This window comes from Rhinoderma darwinii, unplaced genomic scaffold (genome assembly GCF_050947455.1).
Source record: "Rhinoderma darwinii isolate aRhiDar2 unplaced genomic scaffold, aRhiDar2.hap1 Scaffold_722, whole genome shotgun sequence".
Classification (NCBI taxonomy): domain Eukaryota; kingdom Metazoa; phylum Chordata; class Amphibia; order Anura; family Rhinodermatidae; genus Rhinoderma; species Rhinoderma darwinii.
This window is the reverse complement of record NW_027464283.1, coordinates 231,636-259,539: the sequence shown is the minus strand read 5'-3', so window position 1 is coordinate 259,539 and position 27,904 is coordinate 231,636. Positions and strand designations below refer to the sequence as shown.

The following is a 27,904-nucleotide window of genomic DNA, read 5'->3' as shown; positions in this document are numbered from 1 at the left end:
GGTGTAGGGGTACAGTGCAGAGTATTACAGTTGGATGGTGTCTCTGGTGTAGGGGTACAGTGTAGAGTATTACAGTTGGATGGTGTCTCTGGTGTGGGGGTACAGTGTAGAGTATTACAGTTGGATGGTGTGTCTGGTGTGGGGGTACAGTGTAGAGTATTACAGTTGGATGGTGTCTCTGGTGTAGGGGTACAGTGTAGAGTATTACAGTTAGATGGTGTCTCTGGTGTAGGGGTACAGTGTAGAGTATTACAGTAGGATGATGTCTCTGGTGTGGGGGTACAGTGTAGGGTATTACAGTTGGATGATATCTCTGGTGTAGGGGTACAGTGTAGAGTATTACAGTTGGATGGTGTCTGGTGTAGGGGTACAGTGTAGAGTATTACAGTTGGATGATGTCTCTGGTGTAGGGGTACAGTGTAGAGTATTACAGTTGGATGATGTCTCTGGTGTAGGGGTACAGTGTAGAGTATTACAGTTGGATGATGTCTCTGGTGTGGGGGTACAGTGTAGAGTATTACAGTTGGATGTCTCTGGTGTAGGGGTACAGTGTAGAGTATTACAGTTGGATGGTGTCTCTGGTGTGGGGGTACAGTGTAGAGTATTACATTTGGATGATGTCTCTGGTGTAGGGGTACAGTGTAGAGTATTACAGTTGGATGATGTCTCTGGTGTAGGGGTACAGTGCAGAGTATTACAGTTGGATGATGTCTCTGGTGTAGGGGTACAGTGCAGAGTATTACAGTTGGATGATGTCTCTGGTGTAGGGGTACAGTGCAGAGTATTACAGTTGGATGATGTCTCTGGTGTAGGGGTACAGTGCAGAGTATTACAGTTGGATGATGTCTCTGGTGTAGGGGTACAGTGTAGAGTATTACAGTTGGATGGTGTCTCTGGTGTAGGGGTACAGTGTAGAGTATTACAGTTGGATGATGTCTCTGGTGTAGGGGTACAGTGTAGAGTATTACAGTTGGATGGTGTCTGGTGTGGGGGTACAGTGTAGAGTATTACAGTTGGATGGTGTCTGGTGTAGGGGTACAGTGCAGAGTATTACAGTTGGATGATGTCTCTGGTGTAGGGGTACAGTGCAGAGTATTACAGTTGGATGATGTCTCTGGTGTAGGGGTACAGTGTAGAGTATTACAGTTGGATGGTGTCTCTGGTGTGGGGGTACAGTGTAGAGTATTACAGTTGGATGATTTCTCTGGTGTAGGGGTACAGTGTAGAGTATTACAGTTGGATGAGGTCTCTGGTGTAGGGGTACAGTGTAGAGTATTACAGTTGGATGGTGTCTGGTGTGGGGGTACAGTGTAGAGTATTACAGTTGGATGGTGTCTGGTGTAGGGGTACAGTGTAGAGTATTACAGTTGGATGGTGTCTCTGGTGTGGGGGTACAGTGTAGAGTATTACAGTTGGATGATGTCTCTCGTGTGGGGGTACAGTGTAGAGTATTACAGTTGGATGATGTCTCTGGTGTGGGGGTACAGTGTAGAGTATTACAGTTGGATGGTGTCTCTGGTGTGGGGGTACAGTGTAGAGTATTACAGTTGGATGGTGTGTCTGGTGTAGGGGTACAGTGTAGAGTATTACAGTTGGATGGTGTCTCTGGTGTAGGGGTACAGTGTAGAGTAGAGTATTACAGTTGGATGGTGTCTGGTGTGGGGGTACAGTGTAGAGTATTACAGTTGGATGGTGTCTCTGGTGTGGGGGTACAGTGTAGAGTATTACAGTTGGATGGTGTCTGGTGTGGGGGTACAGTGTAGAGTATTACAGTTGGATGATGTCTCTGGTGTAGGGGTACGGTGTAGAGTATTACAGTTGGATGATGTCTCTGGTGTAGGGGTACAGTGCAGAGTATTACAGTTGGATGATGTCTCTGGTGTAGGGGTACAGTGTAAAGTATTACAGTTGGATGATGTCTCTGGTGTAGGGGTACAGTGTAGAGTATTACAGTTGGATGATGTCTGGTGTAGGGGTACGGTGTAGAGTATTACAGTTGGATGATGTCTCTGGTGTAGGGGTACAGTGCAGAGTATTACAGTTGGATGATGTCTCTGGTGTAGGGGTACAGTGTAAAGTATTACAGTTGGATGATGTCTCTGGTGTAGGGGTACAGTGTAGAGTATTACAGTTGGATGGTGTCTCTGGTGTAGGGGTACAGTGTAGAGTATTACAGTTGGATGGTGTCTCTGGTGTGGGGGTACAGTGTAGAGTATTACAGTTGGATGATGTCTCTGGTGTAGGGGTACAGTGTAGAGTATTACAGTTGGATGGTGTCTCTGGTGTAGGGGTACAGTGCAGAGTATTACAGTTGGATGTCTCTGGTGTAGGGGTACAGTGTAGAGTATTACAGTTGGATGATGTCTCTGGTGTAGGGGTACAGTGCAGAGTATTACAGTTGGATGATGTCTCTGGTGTAGGGGTACAGTGTAAAGTATTACAGTTGGATGATGTCTCTGGTGTAGGGGTACAGTGTAGAGTATTACAGTTGGATGATGTCTCTGGTGTAGGGGTACGGTGTAGAGTATTACAGTTGGATGATGTCTCTGGTGTAGGGGTACAGTGTAGAGTATTACAGTTGGATGGTGTCTCTGGTGTAGGGGTACAGTGCAGAGTATTACAGTTGGATGTCTCTGGTGTAGGGGTACAGTGTAGAGTATTACAGTTGGATGGTGTCTCTGGTGTAGGGGTACAGTGTAGAGTATTACAGTTGGATGGTGTCTCTGGTGTGGGGGTACAGTGCAGAGTATTACAGTTGGATGGTGTCTCTGGTGTAGGGGTACAGTGTAGAGTATTACAGTTGGATGGTGTCTCTGGTGTAGGGGTACAGTGTAGAGTATTACAGTTGGATGGTGTCTCTGGTGTAGGGGTACAGTGTAGGGTATTACAGTTGGATGATGTCTCTGGTGTAGGGGTACAGTGTAGAGTATTACAGTTGGATGATGTCTCTGGTGTAGGGGTACAGTGCAGAGTATTACAGTTGGATGTCTCTGGTGTAGGGGTACAGTGTAGAGTATTACAGTTGGATGATGTCTCTGGTGTAGGGGTACAGTGCAGAGTATTACAGTTGGATGTCTCTGGTGTGGGGGTACAGTGTAGAGTATTACAGTTGGATGATGTCTCTGGTGTAGGGGTACAGTGTAGAGTATTACAGTTGGATGATGTCTCTGGTGTAGGGGTACAGTGCAGAGTATTACAGTTGGATGGTGTCTCTGGTGTAGGGGTACAGTGTAGAGTATTACAGTTGGATGGTGTCTCTGGTGTAGGGGTACAGTGTAGAGTATTACAGTTGGATGGTGTCTGGTGTAGGGGTACAGTGTAGAGTATTACAGTTGGATGGTGTCTCTGGTGTAGGGGTACAGTGTAGAGTATTACAGTTGGATGGTGTCTGGTGTAGGGGTACAGTGTAGAGTATTACAGTTGGATGGTGTCTCTGGTGTGGGGGTACAGTGTAGAGTATTACAGTTGGATGGTGTGTCTGGTGTAGGGGTACAGTGTAGAGTATTACAGTTGGATGGTGTCTCTGGTGTAGGGGTACAGTGCAGAGTATTACAGTTGGATGGTGTCTCTGGTGTAGGGGTACAGTGTAGAGTATTACAGTTGGATGGTGTCTCTGGTGTAGCGGTACAGTGTAGAGTATTACAGTTGGATGATGTCTCTGGTGTAGGGGTACAGTGTAGAGTATTACAGTTGGATGTCTCTGGTGTAGGGGTACAGTGTAGAGTATTACAGTTGGATGTCTCTGGTGTAGGGGTACAGTGTAGAGTATTACAGTTGGATGGTGTCTCTGGTGTAGGGGTACAGTGTAGGGTATTACAGTTGGATGGTGTCTCTGGTGTAGGGGTACAGTGTAGAGTATTACAGTTGGATGGTGTCTCTGGTGTAGGGGTACAGTGTAGAGTATTACAGTTGGATGGTGTCTCTGGTGTAGGGGTACAGTGTAGAGTATTACAGTTGAATGATGTCTCTGGTGTGGGGGTACAGTGTAGAGTATTACAGTTGGATGATGTCTCTGGTGTAGGGGTACAGTGTAGAGTATTACAGTTGGATGTCTCTGGTGTAGGGGTACAGTGTAAAGTATTACAGTTGGATGGTGTGTCTGGTGTAGGGGTACAGTGTAGGGTATTACAGTTGGATGGTGTCTCTGGTGTAGGGGTACAGTGCAGAGTATTACAGTTGGATGGTGTCTCTGGTGTAGGGGTACAGTGCAGAGTATTACAGTTGGATGTCTCTGGTGTAGGGGTACAGTGCAGAGTATTACAGTTGGATGGTGTCTCTGGTGTAGGGGTACAGTGCAGAGTATTACAGTTGGATGTCTCTGGTGTAGGGGTACAGTGTAGGGTATTACAGTTGGATGGTGTCTCTGGTGTGGGGGTACAGTGTAGAGTATTACAGTTGGATGGTGTCTCTGGTGTAGGGGTACAGTGCAGAGTATTACAGTTGGATGGTGTCTCTGGTGTAGGGGTACAGTGCAGAGTATTACAGTTGGATGGTGTCTCTGGTGTAGGGGTACAGTGTAGGGTATTACAGTTGGATGGTGTCTGGTGTAGGGGTACAGTGTAGAGTATTACAGTTGGATGGTGTCTCTGGTGTAGGGGTACAGTGTAGAGTATTACAGTTGGATGGTGTCTCTGGTGTAGGGGTACAGTGTAGAGTATTACAGTTGGATGGTGTCTGGTGTGGGGGTACAGTGCAGAGTATTACAGTTGGATGATGTCTCTGGTGTAGGGGTACAGTGTAGAGTATTACAGTTGGATGGTGTGTCTGGTGTAGGGGTACAGTGTAGGGTATTACAGTTGGATGGTGTCTCTGGTGTAGGGGTACAGTGCAGAGTATTACAGTTGGATGGTGTCTCTGGTGTGGGGGTACAGTGTAGAGTATTACAGTTGGATGGTGTCTCTGGTGTAGGGGTACAGTGTAGAGTATTACAGTTGGATGGTGTCTCTGGTGTAGGGGTACAGTGCAGAGTATTACAGTTGGATGGTGTCTCTGGTGTGGGGGTACAGTGTAGAGTATTACAGTTGGATGGTGTCTCTGGTGTGGGGGTACAGTGTAGAGTATTACAGTTGGATGGTGTCTCTGGTGTAGGGGTACAGTGTAGAGTATTACAGTTGGATGGTGTCTCTGGTGTAGGGGTACAGTGTAGGGTATTACAGTTGGATGGTGTCTCTGGTGTAGGGGTACAGTGTAGAGTATTACAGTTGGATGATGTCTCTGGTGTGGGGGTACAGTGTAGAGTATTACAGTTGGATGGTGTCTCTGGTGTAGGGGTACAGTGTAGAGTATTACAGTTGGATGGTGTCTCTGGTGTGGGGGTACAGTGTAGAGTATTACAGTTGGATGGTGTCTGGTGTAGGGGTACAGTGTAGAGTATTACAGTTGGATGGTGTCTCTGGTGTAGGGGTACAGTGTAGAGTATTACAGTTGGATGGTGTCTCTGGTGTGGGGGTACAGTGTAGAGTATTACAGTTGGATGGTGTCTGGTGTAGGGGTACAGTGTAGGGTATTACAGTTGGATGATGTCTCTGGTGTGGGGGTACAGTGTAGAGTATTACAGTTGGATGATGTCTCTGGTGTGGGGGTACAGTGTAGAGTATTACAGTTGGATGGTGTCTGGTGTAGGGGTACAGTGTAGAGTATTACAGTTGGATGGTGTCTCTGGTGTGGGGGTACAGTGTAGAGTATTACAGTTGGATGGTGTCTGGTGTAGGGGTACAGTGTAGGGTATTACAGTTGGATGGTGTCTCTGGTGTGGGGGTACAGTGTAGAGTATTACAGTTGGATGATGTCTCTGGTGTAGGGGTACAGTGTAGAGTATTACAGTTGGATGATGTCTCTGGTGTGGGGGTACAGTGTAGAGTATTACAGTTGGATGATGTCTCTGGTGTGGGGGTACAGTGTAGAGTATTACAGTTGGATGGTGTCTCTGGTGTGGGGGTACAGTGCAGAGTATTACAGTTGGATGATGTCTCTGGTGTGGGGGTACAGTGTAGGGTATTACAGTTGGATGGTGTCTCTGGTGTAGGGGTACAGTGTAGAGTATTACAGTTGGATGATGTCTCTGGTGTAGGGGTACAGTGTAGGGTATTACAGTTGGATGGTGTCTCTGGTGTAGGGGTACAGTGTAGAGTATTACAGTTGGATGATGTCTCTGGTGTGGGGGTACAGTGCAGAGTATTACAGTTGGATGGTGTCTCTGGTGTGGGGGTACAGTGTAGAGTATTACAGTTGGATGATGTCTCTGGTGTGGGGGTACAGTGCAGAGTATTACAGTTGGATGATGTCTCTGGTGTAGGGGTACAGTGCAGAGTATCCCTCTGTAGCGTTCCTCTTGTATAAGGATCATGTTGTGGGGGTGGGGGGGGTTTGTCGTCTGTCATATGTAGCTGATTCCAGGCTGTTCTCTTCCAGGCACGGTGCGGCGGTTCCTGGAGTCGCACGGCTCGGCACTGGACAGGGTTGTGTTCGCGGTGACGCAGCAAGAGGAGGTACGGTTGGTTGGTTGCTGGGTTGGTTGGTTGCTGGGTTGGTTGGTTGGTTGCTGGGTTGGTTGGTTGGTTGCTGGGTTGGTTGGTTGGTTGCTGGGTTGGTTGGTTGGTTGCTGGGTTGGTTGCTGGGTGGGTTGGTGGGGTGGGTTGGTTGATTGGTTGGTGGGTGGGTGGGTTGGTTACTGGGTTGGTTGGTTACTGGATCTCTTGGGCGGTTTGCGTCTTATAATGGCCGCTCCTTACTGTTCCTGTGATGGACTGCGAGGCGCTGAGCTCCTGTGTGACTGACTGACTGCGTCTTCTCTTCCAGGCCACTTACCTGCATCTCCTTCCACTTTACTTCCCTCGGTCCCTGCAGGAGGAGCAGAGCTCCCTGCCCCTTTTACCCCCAGACATTGGGAACGCAGATGGAGAACCAATCGTTCCAGAGCGACAGATCAGAATCTGCGAGAAGCCGGGCGCACATGAAGGTGACTGTTTAACAGCACGGAAATGTTAAAGGGCCGGTCCAGTCTTTTTTTCTAATTGTGTAATGGAAAGTTCTTTGTTTCATTTACTGATTGTATTCAAGATCTCTGCTTGCTGTCAGCAAATTGAAAAATTCTTGTTTACATTCATCCTTATCTAAAGCTGGCCGTATTAAGATAGTCAGATGAGCGCTCTTTCAGTCGATAACTATTCCCTCTCATCTCCACCATAGACCTGCGGCCACAGCTCAGCCGAGTGTGCTTATGGTTTCAATGGGGAGAGGGGAGACCGATACATTTTACCTGCACTGATTCATTGTAACAAACTATTGCGACAGGAGAGGGTTTTGTGTAGCTGATGTGTTTTAGCTCACAGAGGATTGTCTAGACTGGATATAACTGTAACAAACCCTCAGCTCTGAGAAGTATTAGGTTAGGATGCATTTTCATCCTCTGGATGTCAACGGGAATGTTCCCTTTCGCTGACAACAAGCAGAGATCTTGAAAATGTAGATGAAGCACGAAGTACATAAGAAAAGCACAGATTTTTTTTCATGTTTTTATTTGCTGTACTGGCCCTTTAATATCTGTGTCGTTCCGGTTTCACATATGCAGCGTCCATGTTGACATTTTATGACTTGGGACCCCCCATGACTGACACGTTTGTACCCCGGATTGTGACTAATCCTGATTCCTTGTGTGCAGACTCCTCGGAGGAGGATGAAGGGCTGGGCCGCGATCTGTCCCTCATCGGCTCGCACGCTTTTGCACGTATGGAAGGTGACGTGGACAAGCAGCGGCGGCTGGCACTGCAGGGGCACATGTCTGGGGTCGCTCTACTGAAGCAGCACCAGAGGAAGTGAGTCCCCCACTTTATGTATGTGCCTCATTCTCACTAGGGGGGTCACAGAAACCAAAGTCTCACCGACACCAACAACTGCACAAGCGGCTCCTGCGGAAATGGAATCCTGGTTTATTGAGGTTTGTGCGGCTCAGAGGGGTATTCACTAGAGGGGGTCCCCCCGTTCCTCCTCACCTCCAAGTCCATTGTATGGAGCCTCTGTCTAGAAATTGGATGGGGGTTCCCGAGTCTAGACCCTCATTGATCTGACATCTGAAGCGTTCTGCAACTGACACAAGAGCTGACGATCTCCTCCGTGGCCGATATGAGTAAATGTCCGGGAGCCGCGTCTGAGACGTGTGGGCGTCCTCTGTTTCGGGGCAGTGGTCAGATCGCTGGGTAGTCGCCATCTTACTGTTCTTCTTTCCTCCTCAGTTACAATCGCTGGCTGTCTCGGGCGCGGACGGAAGATCTCTCGGACATCGCCGCCCTGAAGGCGTTATACCAGTCCGGTGAGTGAGTGATAGACCCGGTGTCCAGATCACGCCGCTGACACTGGCAGAGATCACGTAACATGCGACGCTGGCTGTATTACATGGCGGGGGCGGTGTTTACCGGTGACCAGGGGGGGCTGTGTGTGTTCTGGTCTCACCTCGTCCTCTGTTCCAGGGATGGATACCTGCGGCCGCACCGTCATTGTCGTCGTCGGAAGGAACATTCCAGTCCTGCTGATCAACATGGAGAAGGTAATTACATCATCTGAGACCCCCACAAGGGGAGACAGGACTGCGGGACCCTCCGAGGCACCAAAGCCGCCTCTATGTGGGCTCCAATCCAGCAGCGGCATTCATGAGTAAAGTCAAGCAGGGACAACGGGGCACACGATGGTGGGCAGCAGACCCTTCATTCATGGGGCGCCCGGACCCCCTGACATTTATCTTAATGCTTTATATGCTGTTGCCCAAGGAAAGTCTGAGACTTTTCCTAATATAACGGACAGGTGGGGGGGACAGAGGGCTGCTGACAAACTGTGACATGTGCACTGACGCCTGACCTCCCCTCACGCGCGCGCCTGACCTCCCCTCACGCCCGCGCCTGACCTCCCCTCACGCGCGCGCCTGACCTCCCCTCACGCGCGCGCCTGACCTCCCCTCACGCGCGCGCCGCTACATGTAACTTGCGTGTTCTGTCTCTCCCTGCCAGGCCCTCCTGTACTTCATACATATGATGGATCATGTGGCCGCCAAGGATTATGTCCTGGTATATTTCCACACCCTGACCGGCGAACACAACCACCTGGACTCCGACTTCTTGAAAAACATGTACGACGTGGCGGACGCCAAGTGAGTGACCCGCACATCCATAACCCTAGCAGGTCACCCTGCGGCCCGAGCTCCTGACCTGCTCTGATCTCCGCTCACTTATGGAGCCAGCCATAGACGCCGCGAACAGTCCGACCATAAAAGAGGAGCAGAGGAAGTTCAGTGGCTTAGAACTTCTTCAGACCGAGCTGATTTAAAGGGCAAAACACTTCCTCTAAATGCAACCCACCTGCTCATTAATCGGGGGAGGGGGCTGTACTGCACCCGGGTGCTCAGCCCCTAAACCCACATACATTTATTTTACCCTGCGCCGTTGTTTAACGCTCAGGTAGGTTGTCGCTTCCCTTCCCCCACACAGAGGTGAAGCTCCGGGGAGTCCTGAGTCACGTACAGGAAAAATCTGCAGAAAATCTATAGCAAAATACTGAGTGCCACTGATTTGTTAACGTTTTCTGAATTTTCAGCATGTACTACGCCTCCCATCATGCATGGGGATGCAGTGCACCTAATATTAAAAAATCCCGGGCCGTGCTGATTCACGTGCATCCCCCTCGTGCAGGCTAAAAAAACGAAGCAGCGATCGCGTCCACTGTGCCGCAATATTACAGGACTGACCATTCAGATCACCTGTTCTCCCTCCAGTCTCCCACAGGGGGCGCTGTGAGCACAAGTAACATTGAGAAGTCCACGTGTGATCTGTAAATATATAACGCGTTCAGAATGTTTGTTTAAAGGGGAAGTACGGCTTTATAAACATTTATTTAGCAAATTCTCCCACATTTAAGTACTTCCCTCTCTGCAGAACTTTTTAGGGAAGGTGAAAGAATAGGGACGGGGGGAGTGATCTTTGTGTATTTGCAGTAACCTGCACTCTGCATTACGTGGACACATTACTGCCTAAGCAACTGCCACGCATGTAAAGTGACTGGGGCTCAGGGAAGCCGGGAGGACGTGCTCTGTGTGCTCCTTGCATGTCCCCGTTTACAGGTGACTGATGTGGTGGCGATCGCCCATGATATTAAATCTTCTCTGCGTTATTGATCTCACCGCTCCATCGCAACTGGGGCTTCAGACTCTGAATGTAAACAGGAATGTTTCCATTCACTGGCAGCTATCGGAGATATTGAAAATTGTGAACCAATAAAGTCTATTAGAAAGTTGCAGTTTTTTTTTTACAGACTAGATGAGCGCTTTAAAGGGGTTGTACAGGATTAGAAAAACATGGCCGCTTTCTCCCAGGAACAGCGCTACACCTGGCCACAGGATGTGTCTGGTATTGCAGCTCAGCTTTATTAGGGCTGAGCTGCAAAACCAAACACAACCCATGGACAGGTGCAGCGCGGTTTTTAGGAAAAAAGCAGCCGTGTTTTTTTTAATCCTGTACAACCCCTTTAATGGGATTTTCTGTAGAATTAGGAGGGGGCTGCAGTAATGTCCGTGTCCCCCCCCCCCCCCCCCCCCACACCTATTTGCCGATCTGAATTTCTTATTTTTATTCCTGACAGGTACAAGAACAACCTGAAGGCCCTTTATTTTGTCCATCCAACGTTTCGCTCTAAGGTGAGTCGCCGCGGCTGTGAAGCGAGGTGCTGTGCTTCTCTTCTAGAACTGTGCTGAACCTCACTGCTGAAGCTTCTTTGGTAAATGTCTCTGACCCCGGTCACCCGTCGGCTTTACATCACCATCACTTCATCCTGTCCACTTTGGTGCCATGATCTCTGGGGAGAACGATCGCTGCTTAAAGTTCAGCGCTATTCTACAGTCTGACCCCAGACAGAACCGATAATGATATAGAATCTGTAGTGTATCCACTATTGCCCCTCATTCCTGTATACAAATGACCTAATCCCAGCCCCCTCAGCCAATCAGATGTACCTTCATCTAATCTTAGAGTAATTGGTGATCAGAACGTCCTGTAGTCCTTCTAGTCCGTCATGCAGCAGGTGATGGATGCGGCCCCGCTGACCCACTCCCCTCCTGCCGGTACTGTACAGTAGGGCCGGTCCAGTCTTCTGTATATGACGTTAATCAGTTTATAATTAAAAGTTGTGCAGCCTTCATATATACTTTGTTTCAATATCGCACCAATTTTAAGATCTCTGCTTGCTGTTAGTGAATGGGAACATTCTTGTTTGAGAAACCCCTCCTAATCTAGTACAGCTCCCAGCTGAGGGTTTGTTACAATTGTATCCAGCCTAGACCATTCATCTGTGAAATAACAGGTTTTCAGACTGATACATTTTACCTGCACTGATACATTTTAACAAAGTATCAGGACAGGGGAAAGATTTCTGCTGCTGCAGCGTTTAGCTCACAGAGAATTGCTTAGAATGGATACAATTGTAACAAACACTCAGCTGTGCCAAGTGTTAAGTCTATTCTGCAGATACTTTACCAATAAACCTTGTGACACCATCACTTTTTACTGCTATTGGCTGCACAAATGATCGGAACGTGCGTGTTAATGGAAGAGCGTGGCGCCGCCGTATTACGTGCCCGGCGATAGGATGTCGGATAATTGTTTTATCTCTGCGTGCGAGGTGCGCGGGCTGCTCAGTACACTTCTCCAGCCGACCTCCTACTGAACCCCTTTCTGTGATTGAAGTGATAAAATGCAAATTTGAAGCCCACTTCCTCGCCAACGCAAAAAATTACAACACTTTCCAAGTTCAGAAGATCCCAGTTTCACATTCTTTTTCAAACGAGTCCAGAAAGAAGAAAAAAAAATAAAAATCACTCACCCCCCCCAAACTGTGATGATTATCCAGCCGGGTGTTGCTGGCGGCTTCTACTGTAGTCAATGTGTCTTTAAGGAGAAACAGCTGCGAGGGCCGAGAATATGGTGCGCAGAGCAAGGAGGACCTGGGAGCAGTGAGTGTGGCGGGATTCACATCCCCAGCATCCACTCCCCGACAGGAATAATGAATAAATTAATTACATTTTTTAAATTGTATATCTAAAATATAATAGTTCACTACAATCCTGTTGGCCAATTCTCTTCTCTAATGCCCTGTCATTTGATTATAATCACCTCTATGGTTGTCACCTAGTTCTGTTTAGTGATTCCTACAAGTGTGAGTTGTTACACGAGGATGCGTTCCTCCCCACTCCATGACCTCTCAGAAATCTCTAAGAAAGTAATAGAGATGTGAAGGAGCTGAGACTAGATCTATTGTATGAGAACAGGAGGTAATAGAGATGTGAGGGAGCTGAGACTAGATCTATTGTATGGAGGAACAGGAGGTAATAGAGATGTGAGGGAGCTGAGACCAGATCTATTGTATGAAGGAACAGGAGGTAATAGAGATGTGAGGGAGCTGAGACTAGATCTATTGTATGAGAACAGGAGGTAATAGAGATGTGAGGGAGCTGAGACCAGATCTATTGTATGAAGGAACAGGAGGTAATAGGGATGTGAGGGAGCTGAGACTAGATCTATTGTATGAGAACAGGAGGTAATAGAGATGTGAGGGAGCTGAGACTAGATCTATTGTATGGAGGAACAGGAGGTAATAGAGATGTGAGGGAGCTGAGACCAGATCTATTGTATGAAGAGAACAGGAGGTAATAGAGATGTGAGGGAGCTGAGACTAGATCTATTGTATGACAGGAACAGGAGGTAATAGAGATTTGAGGGAGCTGAGACCAGATCTATTGTATGAGAACAGGAGGTAATAGAGATGTGAGGGAGCTGAGACTAGATCTATTGTATGAAGGAACAGGAGGTAATAGGGATGTGAGGGAGCTGAGACCAGATCTATTGTATGAAGGAACAGGAGGTAATAGAGATGTGAGGGAGCGGAGACTAGATCTATTATATGAAGGAACAGGAGGTAATAGAGATGTGAGGGAGCTGAGACCAGATCTATTGTATGAAGGAACAGGAGGTAATAGAGATGTGAGGGATCTGAGACCAGATCTATTGTATGAGAGGACAGGAGGTAATAGGGATGTGAGGGAGCTGAGACTAGATCTATTGTATGAAGGTACAGGAGGTAATAGAGATGTGAAGGAGCTGAGACTAGAGCTATTGTATGAAGGAACAGGAGGTAATAGAGATGTGAGGGAGCTGAGACTAGATCTATTGTATGAGAACAGGAGGTAATAGAGATGTGAGGGAGCTGAGACTAGATCTATTGTATGACAGGAACAGGAGGTAATAGGGATGTGAGGGAGCTAAGACCAGATCTATTGTATGAAGGAACAGGAGGTAATAGGGATGTGAGGGAGCTGAGACCAGATCTATTGTATGGAGGAACAGGAGGTAATAGGGATGTGAGGGAGCTGAGACCAGATCTATTGTATGAAGGAACAGGAGGTAATAGAGATGTGAAGGAGCGGAGACTAGATCTATTGTATGAAGGAACAGGAGGTAATAGAGATGTGAGGGAGCTGAGACCAGATCTATTGTATGAAGGAACAGGAGGTAATAGAGATGTGAAGGAGCTGAGACTAGATCTATTGTATGAAGGAACAGGAGGTAATAGAGATGTGAGGGAGCTGAGACTAGATCTATTGTATGAAGGAACAGGAGGTAATAGAGATGTGAGGGAGCTGAGACTAGATCTATTTTTATGAAGGAACAGGAGGTAATAGAGATGTGAGGGAGCTGAGACTAGATCTATTGTATGAAGAGAACAGGAGGTAATAGGGATGTGAGGGAGCTGAGACTAGATCTATTGTATGAAGAGAACAGGAGGTAATAGAGATGTGAGGGAGCTGAGACTAGATCTATTGTATGACAGGAACAGGAGGTAATAGGGATGTGAGGGAGCTGAGACCAGATCTATTGTATGAAGGAACAGGAGGTAATAGAGATTTGAGGGAGCTGAGACCAGATCTATTTTTATGAAGGAACAGGAGGTAATAGGGATGTGAGATCGCTGAGACTAGATCTATTGTATGAAGGAACAGGAGGTAATAGAGATGTGAGGGAGCTGAGACTAGATCTATTGTATGAGAGTAACAGGAGGTAATAGAGATGTGAGGGAGCTGAGACTAGATCTATTGTATGGAGGAACAGGAGGTAATAGAGATGTGAGGGAGCTGAGACTAGATCTATTGTATGGAGGAACAGGAGGTAATAGGGATGTGAGGGAGCTGAGACCAGATCTATTGTATGAAGGAACAGGAGGTAATAGAGATGTGAAGGAGCTGAGACTAGATCTATTGTATGAAGGAACAGGAGGTAATAGAGATGTGAGAGAGCTGAGACTAGATCTATTTTTATGAAGGAACAGGAGGTAATAGAGATGTGAGGGAGCTGAGACTAGATCTATTGTATGAAGAGAACAGGAGGTAATAGGGATGTGAGGGAGCTGAGACCAGATCTATTGTATGAAGAGAACAGGAGGTAATAGGGATGTGGGGGAGCTGAGACCAGATCTATTGTATGAAGAGAACAGGAGGGAATAGAGATGTGAGGGAGCTGAGACTAGATCTATTGTATGAAGAGAACAGGAGGTAATAGAGATGTGAGGGAGCTGAGACCAGATCTATTGTATGAAGGAACAGGAGGTAATAGGGATGTGAGGGAGCTGAGACTAGATCTATTGTATGAAGGAACAGGAGGTAATGGGGATGTGGGGGAGCTGAGACTAGATCTATTGTATGAAGAGAACAGGAGGTAATAGGGATGTGAGGGAGCTGGGACTAGATATTGTATGAAGAGAACAGGAGGTAATAGAGATGTGAGGATGCTGAGAACAGATCTGTTGTATCAGAGGAACAGGAGGTAATAGAGATGTGAGGGAGCAGAGACTAGATCTATTGTATGACAGGAACAGGAGGTAATAGGGATGTGAGGGAGCTGAGACCAGATCTATTGTATGAAGGAACAGGAGCTAATAGGGATGTGAGGGAGCTGAGACTAGATCTATTGTATGAGAGGAACAGGAGGTAATAGAGATGTGAGGGAGCTGAGACCAGATCTATTGTATGGAGGAACAGGAGGTAATAGAGATGTGAGGGAGCTGAGACCAGATCTATTGTATGAAGGAACAGGAGGTAATAGAGATGTGAGGGAGCTGAGACCAGATCTATTGTATGAAGGAACAGGAGGTAATAGGGATGTGAGGGAGCTGAGACCAGATCTATTGTATGAAGGAACAGGAGGTAATCGGGATGTGAGGGAGCTGAGACTACATCTATTGTATGAAGGAACAGGAGGTAATAGAGATGTGAGGGAGCTGAGACCAGATCTATTGTATGAGAGAACAGGAGGTAATAGAGATGTGAGGGAGCTGAGACCAGATCTATTGTATGAAGAGAACAGGAGGTAATAGAGATGTGAGGGAGCTGAGACTAGATCTATTGTATGGAGGAACAGGAGGTAATAGGGATGTGAGGGAGCTGAGACCAGATCTATTGTATGGAGGAACAGGAGGTAATAGAGATGTGAGGGAGCTGAGACCAGATCTATTGTATGAAGGAACAGGAGGTAATAGAGATGTGAAGGAGCTGAGACTAGATCTATTGTATGAAGGAACAACAGGAGGTAATAGAGATGTGAAGGAGCTGAGACTAGATCTATTGTATGAAGGAACAGGAGGTAATAGAGATGTGAAGGAGCTGAGACTAGATCTATTGTATGAAGGAACAGGAGGTAATAGAGATGTGAGAGAGCTGAGACTAGATCTATTTTTATGAAGGAACAGGAGGTAATAGAGATGTGAGGGAGCTGAGACTAGATCTATTGTATGAAGAGAACAGGAGGTAATAGGGATGTGAGGGAGCTGAGACCAGATCTATTGTATGAAGAGAACAGGAGGTAATAGGGATGTGGGGGAGCTGAGACCAGATCTATTGTATGAAGAGAACAGGAGGGAATAGAGATGTGAGGGAGCTGAGACTAGATCTATTGTATGAAGAGAACAGGAGGTAATAGAGATGTGAGGGAGCTGAGACCAGATCTATTGTATGAAGGAACAGGAGGTAATAGGGATGTGAGGGAGCTGAGACTAGATCTATTGTATGAAGGAACAGGAGGTAATGGGGATGTGGGGGAGCTGAGACTAGATCTATTGTATGAAGAGAACAGGAGGTAATAGGGATGTGAGGGAGCTGGGACTAGATATTGTATGAAGAGAACAGGAGGTAATAGAGATGTGAGGATGCTGAGAACAGATCTGTTGTATCAGAGGAACAGGAGGTAATAGAGATGTGAGGGAGCAGAGACTAGATCTATTGTATGACAGGAACAGGAGGTAATAGGGATGTGAGGGAGCTGAGACCAGATCTATTGTATGAAGGAACAGGAGCTAATAGGGATGTGAGGGAGCTGAGACTAGATCTATTGTATGAGAGGAACAGGAGGTAATAGAGATGTGAGGGAGCTGAGACTAGATTTATTGTATGAAGAGAACAGGAGGTAATAGAGATGTGAGGGAGCTGAGACTAGATCTATTGTATGAGAGAACAGGAGGTAATAGAGATGTGAGGGAGCTGAGACCAGATCTATTGTATGAAGAGAACAGGAGGTAATAGAGATGTGAGGGAGCTGAGACTAGATTTATTGTATGAAGAGAACAGGAGGTAATAGAGATGTGAGGGAGCTGAGACTAGATCTATTGTATGAAGGAACAGGAGGTAATAGGGATGTGAGGGAGCTGAGACTAGATCTATTGTATGAAGGAACAGGAGGTAATAGAGATGTGAGGGAGCTGAGACCAGATCTATTGTATGAGAGAACAGGAGGTAATAGAGATGTGAGGGAGCTGAGACCAGATCTATTGTATGAAGAGAACAGGAGGTAATAGAGATGTGAGGGAGCTGAGACTAGATTTATTGTATGAAGAGAACAGGAGGTAATAGAGATGTGAGGGAGCTGAGACTAGATCTATTGTATGAAGGAACAGGAGGTAATAGAGATGTGAGGGAGCTGAGACTAGATCTATTGTATGAAGGAACAGGAGGTAATAGAGATGTGAGGGAGCTGAGACCAGATCTATTGTATGAGAGTAACAGGAGGTAATAGAGATGTGAGGGAGCTGAGACCAGATCTATTGTATGAGAGAACAGGAGGTAATAGAGATGTGAGGGAGCTGAGACTAGATCTATTGTATGAAGGTACAGGAGATAATAGGGATGTGAGGGAGCTGAGACTAGATCTATTGTATGAAGGAACAGGAGGTAATAGGGATGTGAGGGAGCTGAGACCAGATCTATTGTATGAAGGAACAGGAGGTAATAGAGATGTGAGGGAGCTGAGACCAGATCTATTGTATGAAGGAACAGGAGGTAATAGAGATGTGAGGGAGCTGATACTAGATCTATTGTATGGAGGAACAGGAGGTAATAGGGATGTGAGGGAGCTGAGACTAGATCTATTGTATGAAGAGAACAGGAGGTAATAGGGATGTGAGGGAGCTGAGACCAGATCTATTGTATGAGAGGAACAGGAGGTAATAGAGATGTGAGGGAGCTGAGACTAGATTTATTGTATGAAGAGAACAGGAGGTAATAGAGATGTGAGGGAGCTGAGACTAGATCTATTGTATGAAGGAACAGGAGGTAATCGGGATGTGAGGGAGCTGAGACTACATCTATTGTATGAAGGAACAGGAGGTAATAGAGATGTGAGGGAGCTGAGACCAGATCTATTGTATGAGAGAACAGGAGGTAATAGAGATGTGAGGGAGCTGAGACTAGATTTATTGTATGAAGAGAACAGGAGGTAATAGAGATGTGAGGGAGCTGAGACTAGATCTATTGTATGAAGGAACAGGAGGTAATAGAGATGTGAGGGAGCTGAGACCAGATCTATTGTATGAGAGTAACAGGAGGTAATAGAGATGTGAGGGAGCTGAGACCAGATCTATTGTATGAAGAGAACAGGAGGTAATAGAGATGTGAGGGAGCTGAGACTAGATCTATTGTATGAAGGAACAGGAGGTAATAGAGATGTGAGGGAGCTGAGACTAGATCTATTGTATGAAGGAACAGGAGGTAATAGAGATGTGAGGGAGCTGAGACCAGATCTATTGTATGAGAGTAACAGGAGGTAATAGAGATGTGAGGGAGCTGAGACCAGATCTATTGTATGAGAGAACAGGAGGTAATAGAGATGTGAGGGAGCTGAGACTAGATCTATTGTATGAAGGTACAGGAGATAATAGGGATGTGAGGGAGCTGAGACTAGATCTATTGTATGAAGGTACAGGAGATAATAGGGATGTGAGGGAGCTGAGACTAGATCTATTGTATGAAGGTACAGGAGATAATAGGGATGTGAGGGAGCTGAGACCAGATCTATTGTATGAGAACAGGAGATAATATGGATGTGAGGGAGCTGAGACTAGATCTATTGTATGAAGAGAACAGGAGGTAATAGAGATGTGGAGGTGATTAGGTAGGATTCACTGTATGGGAGAACAGACGGTAATAATACAATAAACCTAGACGTTATATACACATGTGCAGTGGCGCTCTAGGAAATGTCGCTGTTGATGATTTATTTGTACGTAATGGATCGTATATCGTGCACGCAGCACCTAGTTTCTGGCTGTGGTCGGGGGAGGGTTGTATGGTCTATCACATTAGAGCTCCTATTCATTAGTTTATGTAATATTGGCAGGAATTTTCTGTTTCACGCTGTTTTTTCGCTCCGCTTCTGCAGGTCTGTACTATTTTTGATTTTGTGATGTTAGACTTGCACATGTGTTGCATAAAGCTGAGTGGGTCCCTTTAACTGATGAACCACGGACACGTCTGGCGGGGGGCCCACGATTTAGCGGCACTTGCCTGTTTCTGTGATTATGTAATACTTGTAGACTGCAGCCATAAATGCTTTACAAGGATCAGGACAAGGGTGACGGGCAGCTCTTGTTATTGACCCTCATGATGGCTGATTGTGCTCCCGGAGAGCCGCGTGGTCAGAGCTTTCGGTGCTGATGACGCCATATTATAATCCGTCTGATGAGGTCAATCGCAGTCTCCGTGGCCACCATATTTGTGGCTCTTACCACTAAGGCACGTTTTCTCTGCCTATGGATCAAAAGGTGAGGTTTCAAAAGGATGAATTTGAGTACGTAACCATATAATTTAGACCTATAACTTGGTAAGGGTAGAGCTTTAAGATGGGATTCAGTGTCTGTAGAAAGCAGACGGTAATAGGGGTGTACATGTGCAGAAAAAAGGGAGCACTGTCTGAGGGGGAAAAGCAAATAGACGGGTGATGGAAGCCACGACAGAATCCTAAATCTGAGCAATGGGGGGAATGAGAACACAAGAGATCAGACAGGGTCCTGTGTCTGAAGAGGGGGGCGCTAAAACCAGCTCCAATCCGAGAGGAACTGAATGAAACGGGTGAGGGAGCGATGTCTAAAGCCAGGGTCCGGGAAGAGCAGTGATGTGGGAGAGCGGAGACTTGAGCCAGTGTAGAAGAGGAGCTGGAGGTGTTACAGGGTTGTGAGGGAGCTCAGACCGGATCCAGGTAGGTACAAAAGGCAATAGGCGCAATGGCAGGATCCATTGAGTTCAAGATTGTAGGAGGTTAGAGAGAGAAAACAGGATTTAGTCTGAGGATTAGGAGGTAATAAGGGTTCATAAGAGTGAACGATGAACAGCTCCACACCTGCAAATTGGTCAGAGCTGCAATACCACACGCAATCTGTGGACCGGGGTGGCGCTGTTTTTGTAGGAAACAGTTCTGTTTTTCCAATCCTGTGCAACCCCTTTAAGAAAGGATTAAGTGTTCTAGAGGAAGAGGATGTAAAGACACTAAGTACTAATGTAAGATCGAGTGTCTGGATCCGGAGGATTAGAAGGTAATGAAGGGGTGAGGGATTGGGAGAGCTTCCAATCGTTTAGAGGAAAAGCTGATTACAAAGCAAAGAAAAGATGCAGTGTTCTAGAGGAACATAATAGACTAAAAATAATGTCAGAGTAATAAGGATGCGAAGGAACGAGGGTGAAGAACTGGAGGTAACGGGGGAGTGAGGGAGCTTAGATGGGATTATTTATAGGAGGTTTCGCATGACGACAACCCCTTTGCATTTGCCTTATTGGGGTATATGACGACAGGTAATGTAATACTAATGTCTTCATAATGCACCTTCTTTCGATAACCACTTTTAAAGGGACAGGAGCTGGTGCGGTTGGGCTGGTGCGGCTATTCTGATAAGGGGGAATTTCTCTCTGCTTTGACTTTTGCTCTCAACCACTTTTCTTCCTCTCCTAACTAGAGAAGAATGGATTTACTGATTCAAAAAACCTTGCAGCCACCAGATTTAGGGCTAGTTTACACGGGGTACTTTGGCGTTGTTTTTCATGTGGAAACCGCGCAAAAAAAACGCCTGAAACCCTTTGAGCAGTAAAAAACGCTCGCGGGAAAAAGCAACATACCCTTTCTTTGGGCGTTTCTGGCTCTGACCTCCCATTGATATCAATGGAAGGCATGGAAAGCAGTTTTCACTGCGCTCAATGGCCGCAGGCGAAAAACACGGCAAATGTTTTGCCGCCAGGTCAAAATGCTCCTCAAAATTTGTGATGGAATCTTGCGGCAGATTTTTCCACCTGCAAAAAAACTGTGCGAATAGGACCTTAGATTTTCTTGAAGGTCATCCAGGATCTGGCTCTTGCAGTGTGAACTGGAGTATATGGGGAAGGGGGTTGTGTTATATTTTTAATTGGCTTTGCTGATGTTTACAAAATGTACAAGATCTGATGTTCACACTTGTATGGCTGCTCGAGCTTGAGGTGCTGAGAAATTAAATAATAAAGAGCAAAGAACTATAATGAGGGAGCTGAGACCAGATCTATTGTATGAAGGAACAGGAGGTAATAGAGATGTGAGGGAGCTGAGACCAGATCTATTGTATGAAGGAACAGGAGGTAATAGAGATGTGACGGAGCTGAGACTAGATCTATTGTATGAAGGAACAGGAGGTAATAGGGATGTGAGGGAGCTGAGACTAGATCTATTGTATGAAGGAACAGGAGGTAATAGAGATGTGAGGGAGCTGAGACCAGATCTATTGTATGAAGGAACAGGAGGTAATAGAGATGTGAGGGAGCTGAGACCAGATCTATTGTATGAAGGAACAGGAGGTAATAGAGATGTGACGGAGCTGAGACTAGATCTATTGTATGAAGGAACAGGAGGTAATAGGGATGTGAGGGAGCTGAGACTAGATCTATTGTATGAAGGAACAGGAGGTAATAGGGATGTGAGGGAGCTGAGACTAGATCTATTGTATGAGAACAGGAGGTGATAGGATAAGGAGGGAGCTGAGACCAGATCTATTGTATGAAGGAAAAGGAGGTAATAGGGATGTGAGGGAGCTGAGACTAGATCTATTGTATGAAGAGAACAGGAGGTAATAGAGATGTGAGGGAGCTGAGACTAGATCTATTGTATGGAGGAACAGGAGGTAATAGAGATGTGAGGGAGCTGAGACTAGATCTATCGTATGAAGGAACAGGAGGTAATAGAGATGTGAGGGAGCTGAGACCAGATCTATTGTATGGAGGAACAGGAGGTAATAGGGATGTGAGGGAGCTGAGACTAGATCTATTGTATGAAGGAACAGGAAGTGATAGGATAAGGAGGGAGCTGAGACTAGATCTATTGTATGAAGGAAAAGGAGGTAATAGGGATGTGAGGGAGCTGAGACCAGATCTATTGAATGAAGGTACAGGAGGTAATAGAGATGTGAGGGAGCTGAGACTAGATCTATTGTATGAAGGAACAGGAGGTAATAGAGATGTGAGGGAGCTGAGACCAGATCTATTGTATGAAGGAACAGGAGGTAATAGAGATGTGAGTGAGCTGAGACCAGATCTATTGTATGAAGGAACAGGAGGTAATAGAGATGTGAGGGAGCGGAGACTAGATCTATTGTATGAAGGAACAGGAGGTAATAGAGATGTGAGGGAGCTGAGACTAGATCTATTGTATGAAGGAACAGGAGGTAATAGAGATGTGAGGGAGCTGAGACTAGATCTATTGTATGAAGAGAACAGGAGGTAATAGAGATGTGAGGGAGCTGAGACCAGATCTATTGTATGAGAGAAACAGGAGGTAATAGGGATGTGAGGGAGCTGAGACTAGATCTATTGTATGGAGGTACAGGAGGTAATAGAGATGTGAGGGAGCTGAGACTAGATCTATTGTATGAAGGAACAGAAAGTGATAGGATAAGGAGGGAGCTGAGACCAGATCTATTGTATGAAGGAAAAGGAGGTAATAGGGATGTGAGGGAGCTGAGACTAGATCTATTGTATGAAGAGAACAGGAGGTAATAGAGATGTGAGGGAGCTGAGACCAGATCTATTGTATGAGAACAGGAGGTGATAGAGATGTGAGGGAGCTGAGACCAGATCTATTGTATGAAGGAACAGGAAGTGATAGGATAAGGAGGGAGCTGAGACTAGATCTATTGTATGAAGGAAAAGGAGGTAATAGGGATGTGAGGGAGCTGAGACCAGATCTATTGTATGAAGGAACAGGAAGTGATAGGATAAGGAGGGAGCTGAGACTAGATCTATTGTATGAAGGAAAAGGAGGTAATAGGGATGTGAGGGAGCTGAGACCAGATCTATTGTATGAAGAGAACAGGAGGTAATAGGGATGTGAGGGAGCTGAGACCAGATCTATTGTATGAAGGAACAGGAGGTAATAGAGATGTGAGGGAGCTGAGACTAGATCTATTGTATGAAGGAACAGGAGGTAATAGAGATGTGAGAGAGCTGAGACTAGATCTATTGTATGAAGGAACAGGAGGTAATAGGGATGTGAGGGAGCTGAGACTAGATCTATTGTATGAAGAGGAACAGGAGGTAATAGAGATGTGAGGGAGCTGAGACCAGATCTATTGTATGAAGGAACAGGAGGTAATAGAGATGTGAGGGAGCTGAGACTAGATCTATTGTATATAAGTAACAGGAAGTGATAGGATAAGGAGGGCGCTGAGACCAGATCTATTGTATGAAGAGAACAGGAGGTAATAGGGATGTGAGGGAGCTGAGACCAGATCTATTGTATGAAGGTACAGGAGGTAATAGAGATATGAGGGAGCTGAGACTAGATCTATTGTATGAAGGAACAGGAGGTAATAGAGATGTGAGGGAGCTGAGACTAGATCTATTGTATGAAGGAACAGGAGGTAATAGGGATGTGAGGGAGCTGAGACTAGATCTATTGTATGAAGGAACAGGAGGTAATAGAGATGTGAGGGAGCTGAGACCAGATCTATTGTATGATGGAACAGGAGGTAATAGAGATGTGAGGGAGCTGATACTAGATCTATTGTATGAGAGAACAGGAGGTAATAGAGATGTGAGGGAGCTGAGACCAGATTTATTGTATGAAGGTACAGGAGGTAATAGAGATGTGAGGGAGCTGAGACCAGATCTATTGTATGAGAGAACAGGAGGTAATAGAGATATGAGGGAGCTGAGACCAGATCTATTGTATGAAGAGAACAGGAGGTAATAGGGATGTGAGGGAGCTAAGACCAGATCTATTGTATGAGAACAGGAGGTAATAGGGATGTGAGGGAGCTAAGACCAGATCTATTGTATGAGAACAGGAGGTAATAGGGATGTGAGGGAGCTGAGACTAGATCTATTGTATGAAGGAACAGGAGGTAATAGAGATATGAGGGAGCTGAGACTAGATCTATTGTATGAAGGAACAGGAGGTAATAGAGATGTGAGGGAGCTGAGACTAGATCTATTGTATGAAGGAACAGGAGGTAATAGAGATGTGAGGGAGCTAAGACCAGATCTATTGTATGAGAGGAACAGGAGGGAATAGACATGTGAGGGAGCTGAGACTAGATCTATTGTATGAGAGAACAGGAGGTAATAGAGATGTGAGGGAGCTGAGACTAGATCTATTGTATGAAGGAACAGGAGGTAATAGAGATATGAGGGAGCTGAGACTAGATCTATTGTATGAAGGAACAGGAGGTAATAGAGATGTGAGGGAGCTGAGACTAGATCTATTGTATGAAGAGGAACAGGAGGTAATAGAGATATGAGGGAGCTGAGACTAGATCTATTGTATGAAGGAACAGGAGGTAATAGAGATGTGAGGGAGCTGAGACTAGATCTATTGTATGAAGGAACAGGAGGTAATGGGGATGTGAGGGAGCTGAGACCAGATCTATTGTATGATGGAACAGGAGGTACTAGAGATGTGAGGGAGCTGAGACCAGATCTATTGTATGAAGGAACAGGAGGTAATAGAGATGTGAGGGAGCTGAGACTAGATCTATTGTATGAAGAGAACAGGAGGTAATAGAGATGTGAGGGAGCTGAGACCAGATCTATTGTATGAAGGAATAGGATAAGGAGGGCGCTGAGACCAGATCCATTTCGGCATGTGGTGTAATAGGGGCATGGGAATATTTAGATGAGGTGTTGGAGAAGAACACGGGGTAATAGGTAAATGTTGTGGCTTTTTATGTATTATTGTATGATGTTGTTTCTCTTATTTAACCTCTTCTTTACTGTTCAGGTTTCCTCCTGGTTCTTCACCACTTTTACAGTCTCTGGATTGAAGGATAAAGTCCAGCACGTTGACAGCCTTCACCAGCTCTTCACCACCATCTCCCCCGACCAGATAGAGATCCCCCCGTTTGTGCTGGATTACGATGCCCGGGTGAGACACGGCTGATGTTACTATTATTACATTCGGGCCCGGTGTCAATAAATAAATGGCGCGGTGTGTTGATACATATGGTGCCGTATAACCAGCTGCCAATATTTGATGAGGGAGGAAATGTCACAATCTGCTGATAAATATGGTGCACGTTTTGACCGCCATCTTTCCGATACGCTCTCGCCATTTCTATATGAAGACCGTTTACACCAGAAGTGGTTGCGTCAGCGGGATCTAATGTAAACCACATGTATTATGAAATATGTGCAGAATGGAGAAATGTCGCCAAGATAAGGCAAACACAGGGTTAACGGACCCCATCCCCATTCCCCTTTTTGATGTCTGTCCTCCTGGAGGGTCTGATTAGAGCTGTGCGGGTGCTGGGAGCAGCCTGTCACCCAGATGACTGTTTACAGAGCCCAACTCTGCTCAATCTTCGGAGATTTATTTACTGACGGACGCCAGAAACGTGTTCTTTTTTCTCCTGCCCCTCCCCCTCCAGTGTAGATATCGGAGCTCGTCACCATCTACAGGACACAGAACAATATCACATGTTTACTGCCGGTCATACAGTGGCCCTTATCCGTATGATTGACGATTCTGGGGCCCCACGTGGAAGGTTTACAGCCAGTAGAGGGGAATTCCTCCTCTAGTTACCCCTGTCATTCTCCATTACTGGTGGTCTGTGAGCCGGGACCCCCACTATTTCCCAAAACAGCTGTAGTCAAAGAAACGTTACTCTGTGGACCGATCCAACCACTAATCTCTTCTGTTCATATCCTGATGGGGGTTGTGATCACAGACTTCTGAGGATTCAGTATACGTGACTGCAGAAGAAGAAAACGACACTGCAGAAGTGCGCAGCATCGGTCTTAAAGGGCCACGTCTCGTTTTCCCTCAATAAAGCTTTATTATGGTGTAGTGAAAAGTTTTGTAACTTTAGAATATACTTTGTTTTTGATTTTTACTCTATTTTCAATACCGCTGCTTGCTCCCTAAAATAGGAACAGTCCTGGTTTATACGAGTTCTGCTCACACATTTGAGCATTTGCTACAATGTATCCGCGTAGACCAGGGGTCTCAAACTCGGCCGGGTAAATGGGCCGCACATACAAGAAATGTGACGTTGGGCGCCGCGTTACTTTCAAATTTGATACAATACAAAATTATTGTTAATCAATTAGATATTCGAACTACTATATAATACTACATTACTAGAACATTACTACATTATTACATTACTAGAACAATACTACATTACTAATACTACATTACTAGAACAATACTACATTACTATAATAATACTACATTACAGCCCCTCTGTAGATACTGCCACACACACATGCACGCGCACACACACCCACCCTATAGATCCTGCTACACACACACCTCCCTGTAGATGGCTCCATTGGGGCTCCCTCTAGGAGTAGAATTCCCAGCCAGAGTGTTTGCGATGCTTAGACCGGAATGTGATGTCAGGAGAAACCCCAGAGACGGAGTCGCAGAGCACTAGTATAGGCAGATGTGGACAGTGATGTCAGGGGCAACCCTCGAGCCGGAGTCCCGGAGCAGAGCCGCTTCTAGCTCTCTGCCTGGGACACTGCTCTGCTCCTGACATCACTGCACATATATGGACAGTGATGTCAGAGGCTTCCTCAGCACAGGAGTTACGGAGCATTCTGTAATGTTATGAAGGACTGCTGGCACATTCCTCCTTCGGCCAGCTCGATCTCCTCTCCCGAGAGAGCTATGGTGCCCCGCAAGACGTACATCACCACCTCAGGGGCCGCATGCGGTCCGCATGTTTGGGACCCCTGGCATAGATGATCCTCTGAACTAAACAGCAGTGTTTGTTACAATGTATCAGTGCAGGTAAGAGCAGACAGCCTGGCGTCCAGGACGGCAGAGAGATTTGTCCTGCTGATGTGTTTAGCTCATAGAGTATTACCTACACTGATACATTGTAACAAACCCTCAGCTGTGTGAGCAGGACTAGGTCAGGACAGGTTTTCAGCCTCCTGGATGTGTGGAGCAAGCAGAGATATTGAAAATGGAGAGGAATAGAAGGAAGGTTTCATGAAATGCATTGAAGTATGGTCTGCACCGTCTCCTATTCTCATCATCCTGTAATGTACTCTCATCCTCTGCAGGAGAATGGACCCATCTTCCCATCACGCTCCTTCTCAGGCTTGTGACTTCCCCTCCCCCTCCTCTTTGCCCCGGTTTGGGACGGTTGACCATTTCCGCTGCTTCTCTGCTCATATTTCCGGACTGGACGCTGGCCAGCGATGGACAATGCTTTATACGTGGACTGCGAGCTGACGACCCCCAGAGACGATGCCGCGCGGACAGCGGGGTGTCAGGTTATATGTATACTCGGGTACATAACAGCGCTAAGTGGAGGGTGCGCAGCGAGGGCTGATCCCGGCTGTGCTGACAATAAAGACCCTTTATAATGTGCTCCTTCCTCTGCGGCCTGCAGGCTGGTTTATCTTCACAGCAATGAGTCCGACCGCCGCCGCATGACACCAGCCAGCATAGCCCCCTACACGTCATGATACGCTAGAAGCCATTGACCTGGGACGGCTCAGGTGTCCTGGCTCTTTTCTTCGCAGTTCTTGTGGTTGGGTTTTTTTGGGAGCAGATGGGTCAGACCTTTATTATTTAGGGACGCTGCCTTATGTGCTCCCAGAGCAGCAATCCTCTCTGTTGGATTTCTAGATTTGTAGTGTGTTGAAAAGCAGGAGCTCCCAGGTCAATGGTGAGCGGTTAGTTTAGGGTCCCAGACCAGGCGTAGCCCATTCACTGCACCCCATTGTTCTGGGACACAGAGATCGTGGGGTGCTATTAATGAGGGACCTCCAAATGGTAGATCAGCATTATACTGGAGCTTCTCCGCATGACATCGATGTGGGACCCTCAAGTAGCTGTGCTACTAATCACAGACCACAAGGTGGCAGTGCGCTATAGAGTGGGGGCCACTTAATTGCTGCAATTTGTAGATCGAGACACTTCAGGACTCATCCGGACCCTGAGTATGAATAATGTCTGGACAGTCCAGTCACTTCGTCCCCCGCATCCTGATACACTGAGCAGAGATAATGGGGGTTAGATCGCAGAGGCTGAATCACATCCCGGGGGAGGGGTAATGCTACAAGAAATGATGGTTTCCCCCCCTC

General features: G+C 46.5%; 1 protein-coding gene across 1 annotated transcript; it reads left to right on the top strand.

The window, feature by feature from the left end:
* Positions 1 to 6,872: 6,872 nt before the first annotated feature.
* LOC142729579 (ganglioside-induced differentiation-associated protein 2-like) lies at positions 6,873 to 27,185 on the top strand. The gene is made up of 8 exons (XM_075849264.1): positions 6,873 to 6,958; positions 7,661 to 7,814; positions 8,232 to 8,308; positions 8,466 to 8,542; positions 9,000 to 9,139; positions 10,624 to 10,678; positions 24,582 to 24,725; positions 26,876 to 27,185. The coding sequence occupies exons 2-8, from the start codon at positions 7,729 to 7,731 to the stop codon at positions 26,918 to 26,920; spliced, it is 624 nt and encodes a 207-aa protein (XP_075705379.1). The 5' UTR covers positions 6,873 to 6,958; positions 7,661 to 7,728; the 3' UTR covers positions 26,921 to 27,185.
* Positions 27,186 to 27,904: the final 719 nt, after the last annotated feature.

What these genes read in the sequence shown, in the direction of transcription:
- LOC142729579 (XM_075849264.1), top strand. Translation starts at nt 7,729, where the DNA reads ATGGAAGGTGACGTGGACAAGCAGCGGCGGCTGGCACTGCAGGGGCAC. An exon ending in GAAGGCGTTATACCAGTCCG is followed by an intron (nt 8,309 to 8,465) that starts GTGAGTGAGTGA and finishes CCTCTGTTCCAG; the next exon opens with GGATGGATACCTGCGGCCGC. An exon ending in TACGACGTGGCGGACGCCAA is followed by an intron (nt 9,140 to 10,623) that starts GTGAGTGACCCG and finishes TATTCCTGACAG; the next exon opens with GTACAAGAACAACCTGAAGG.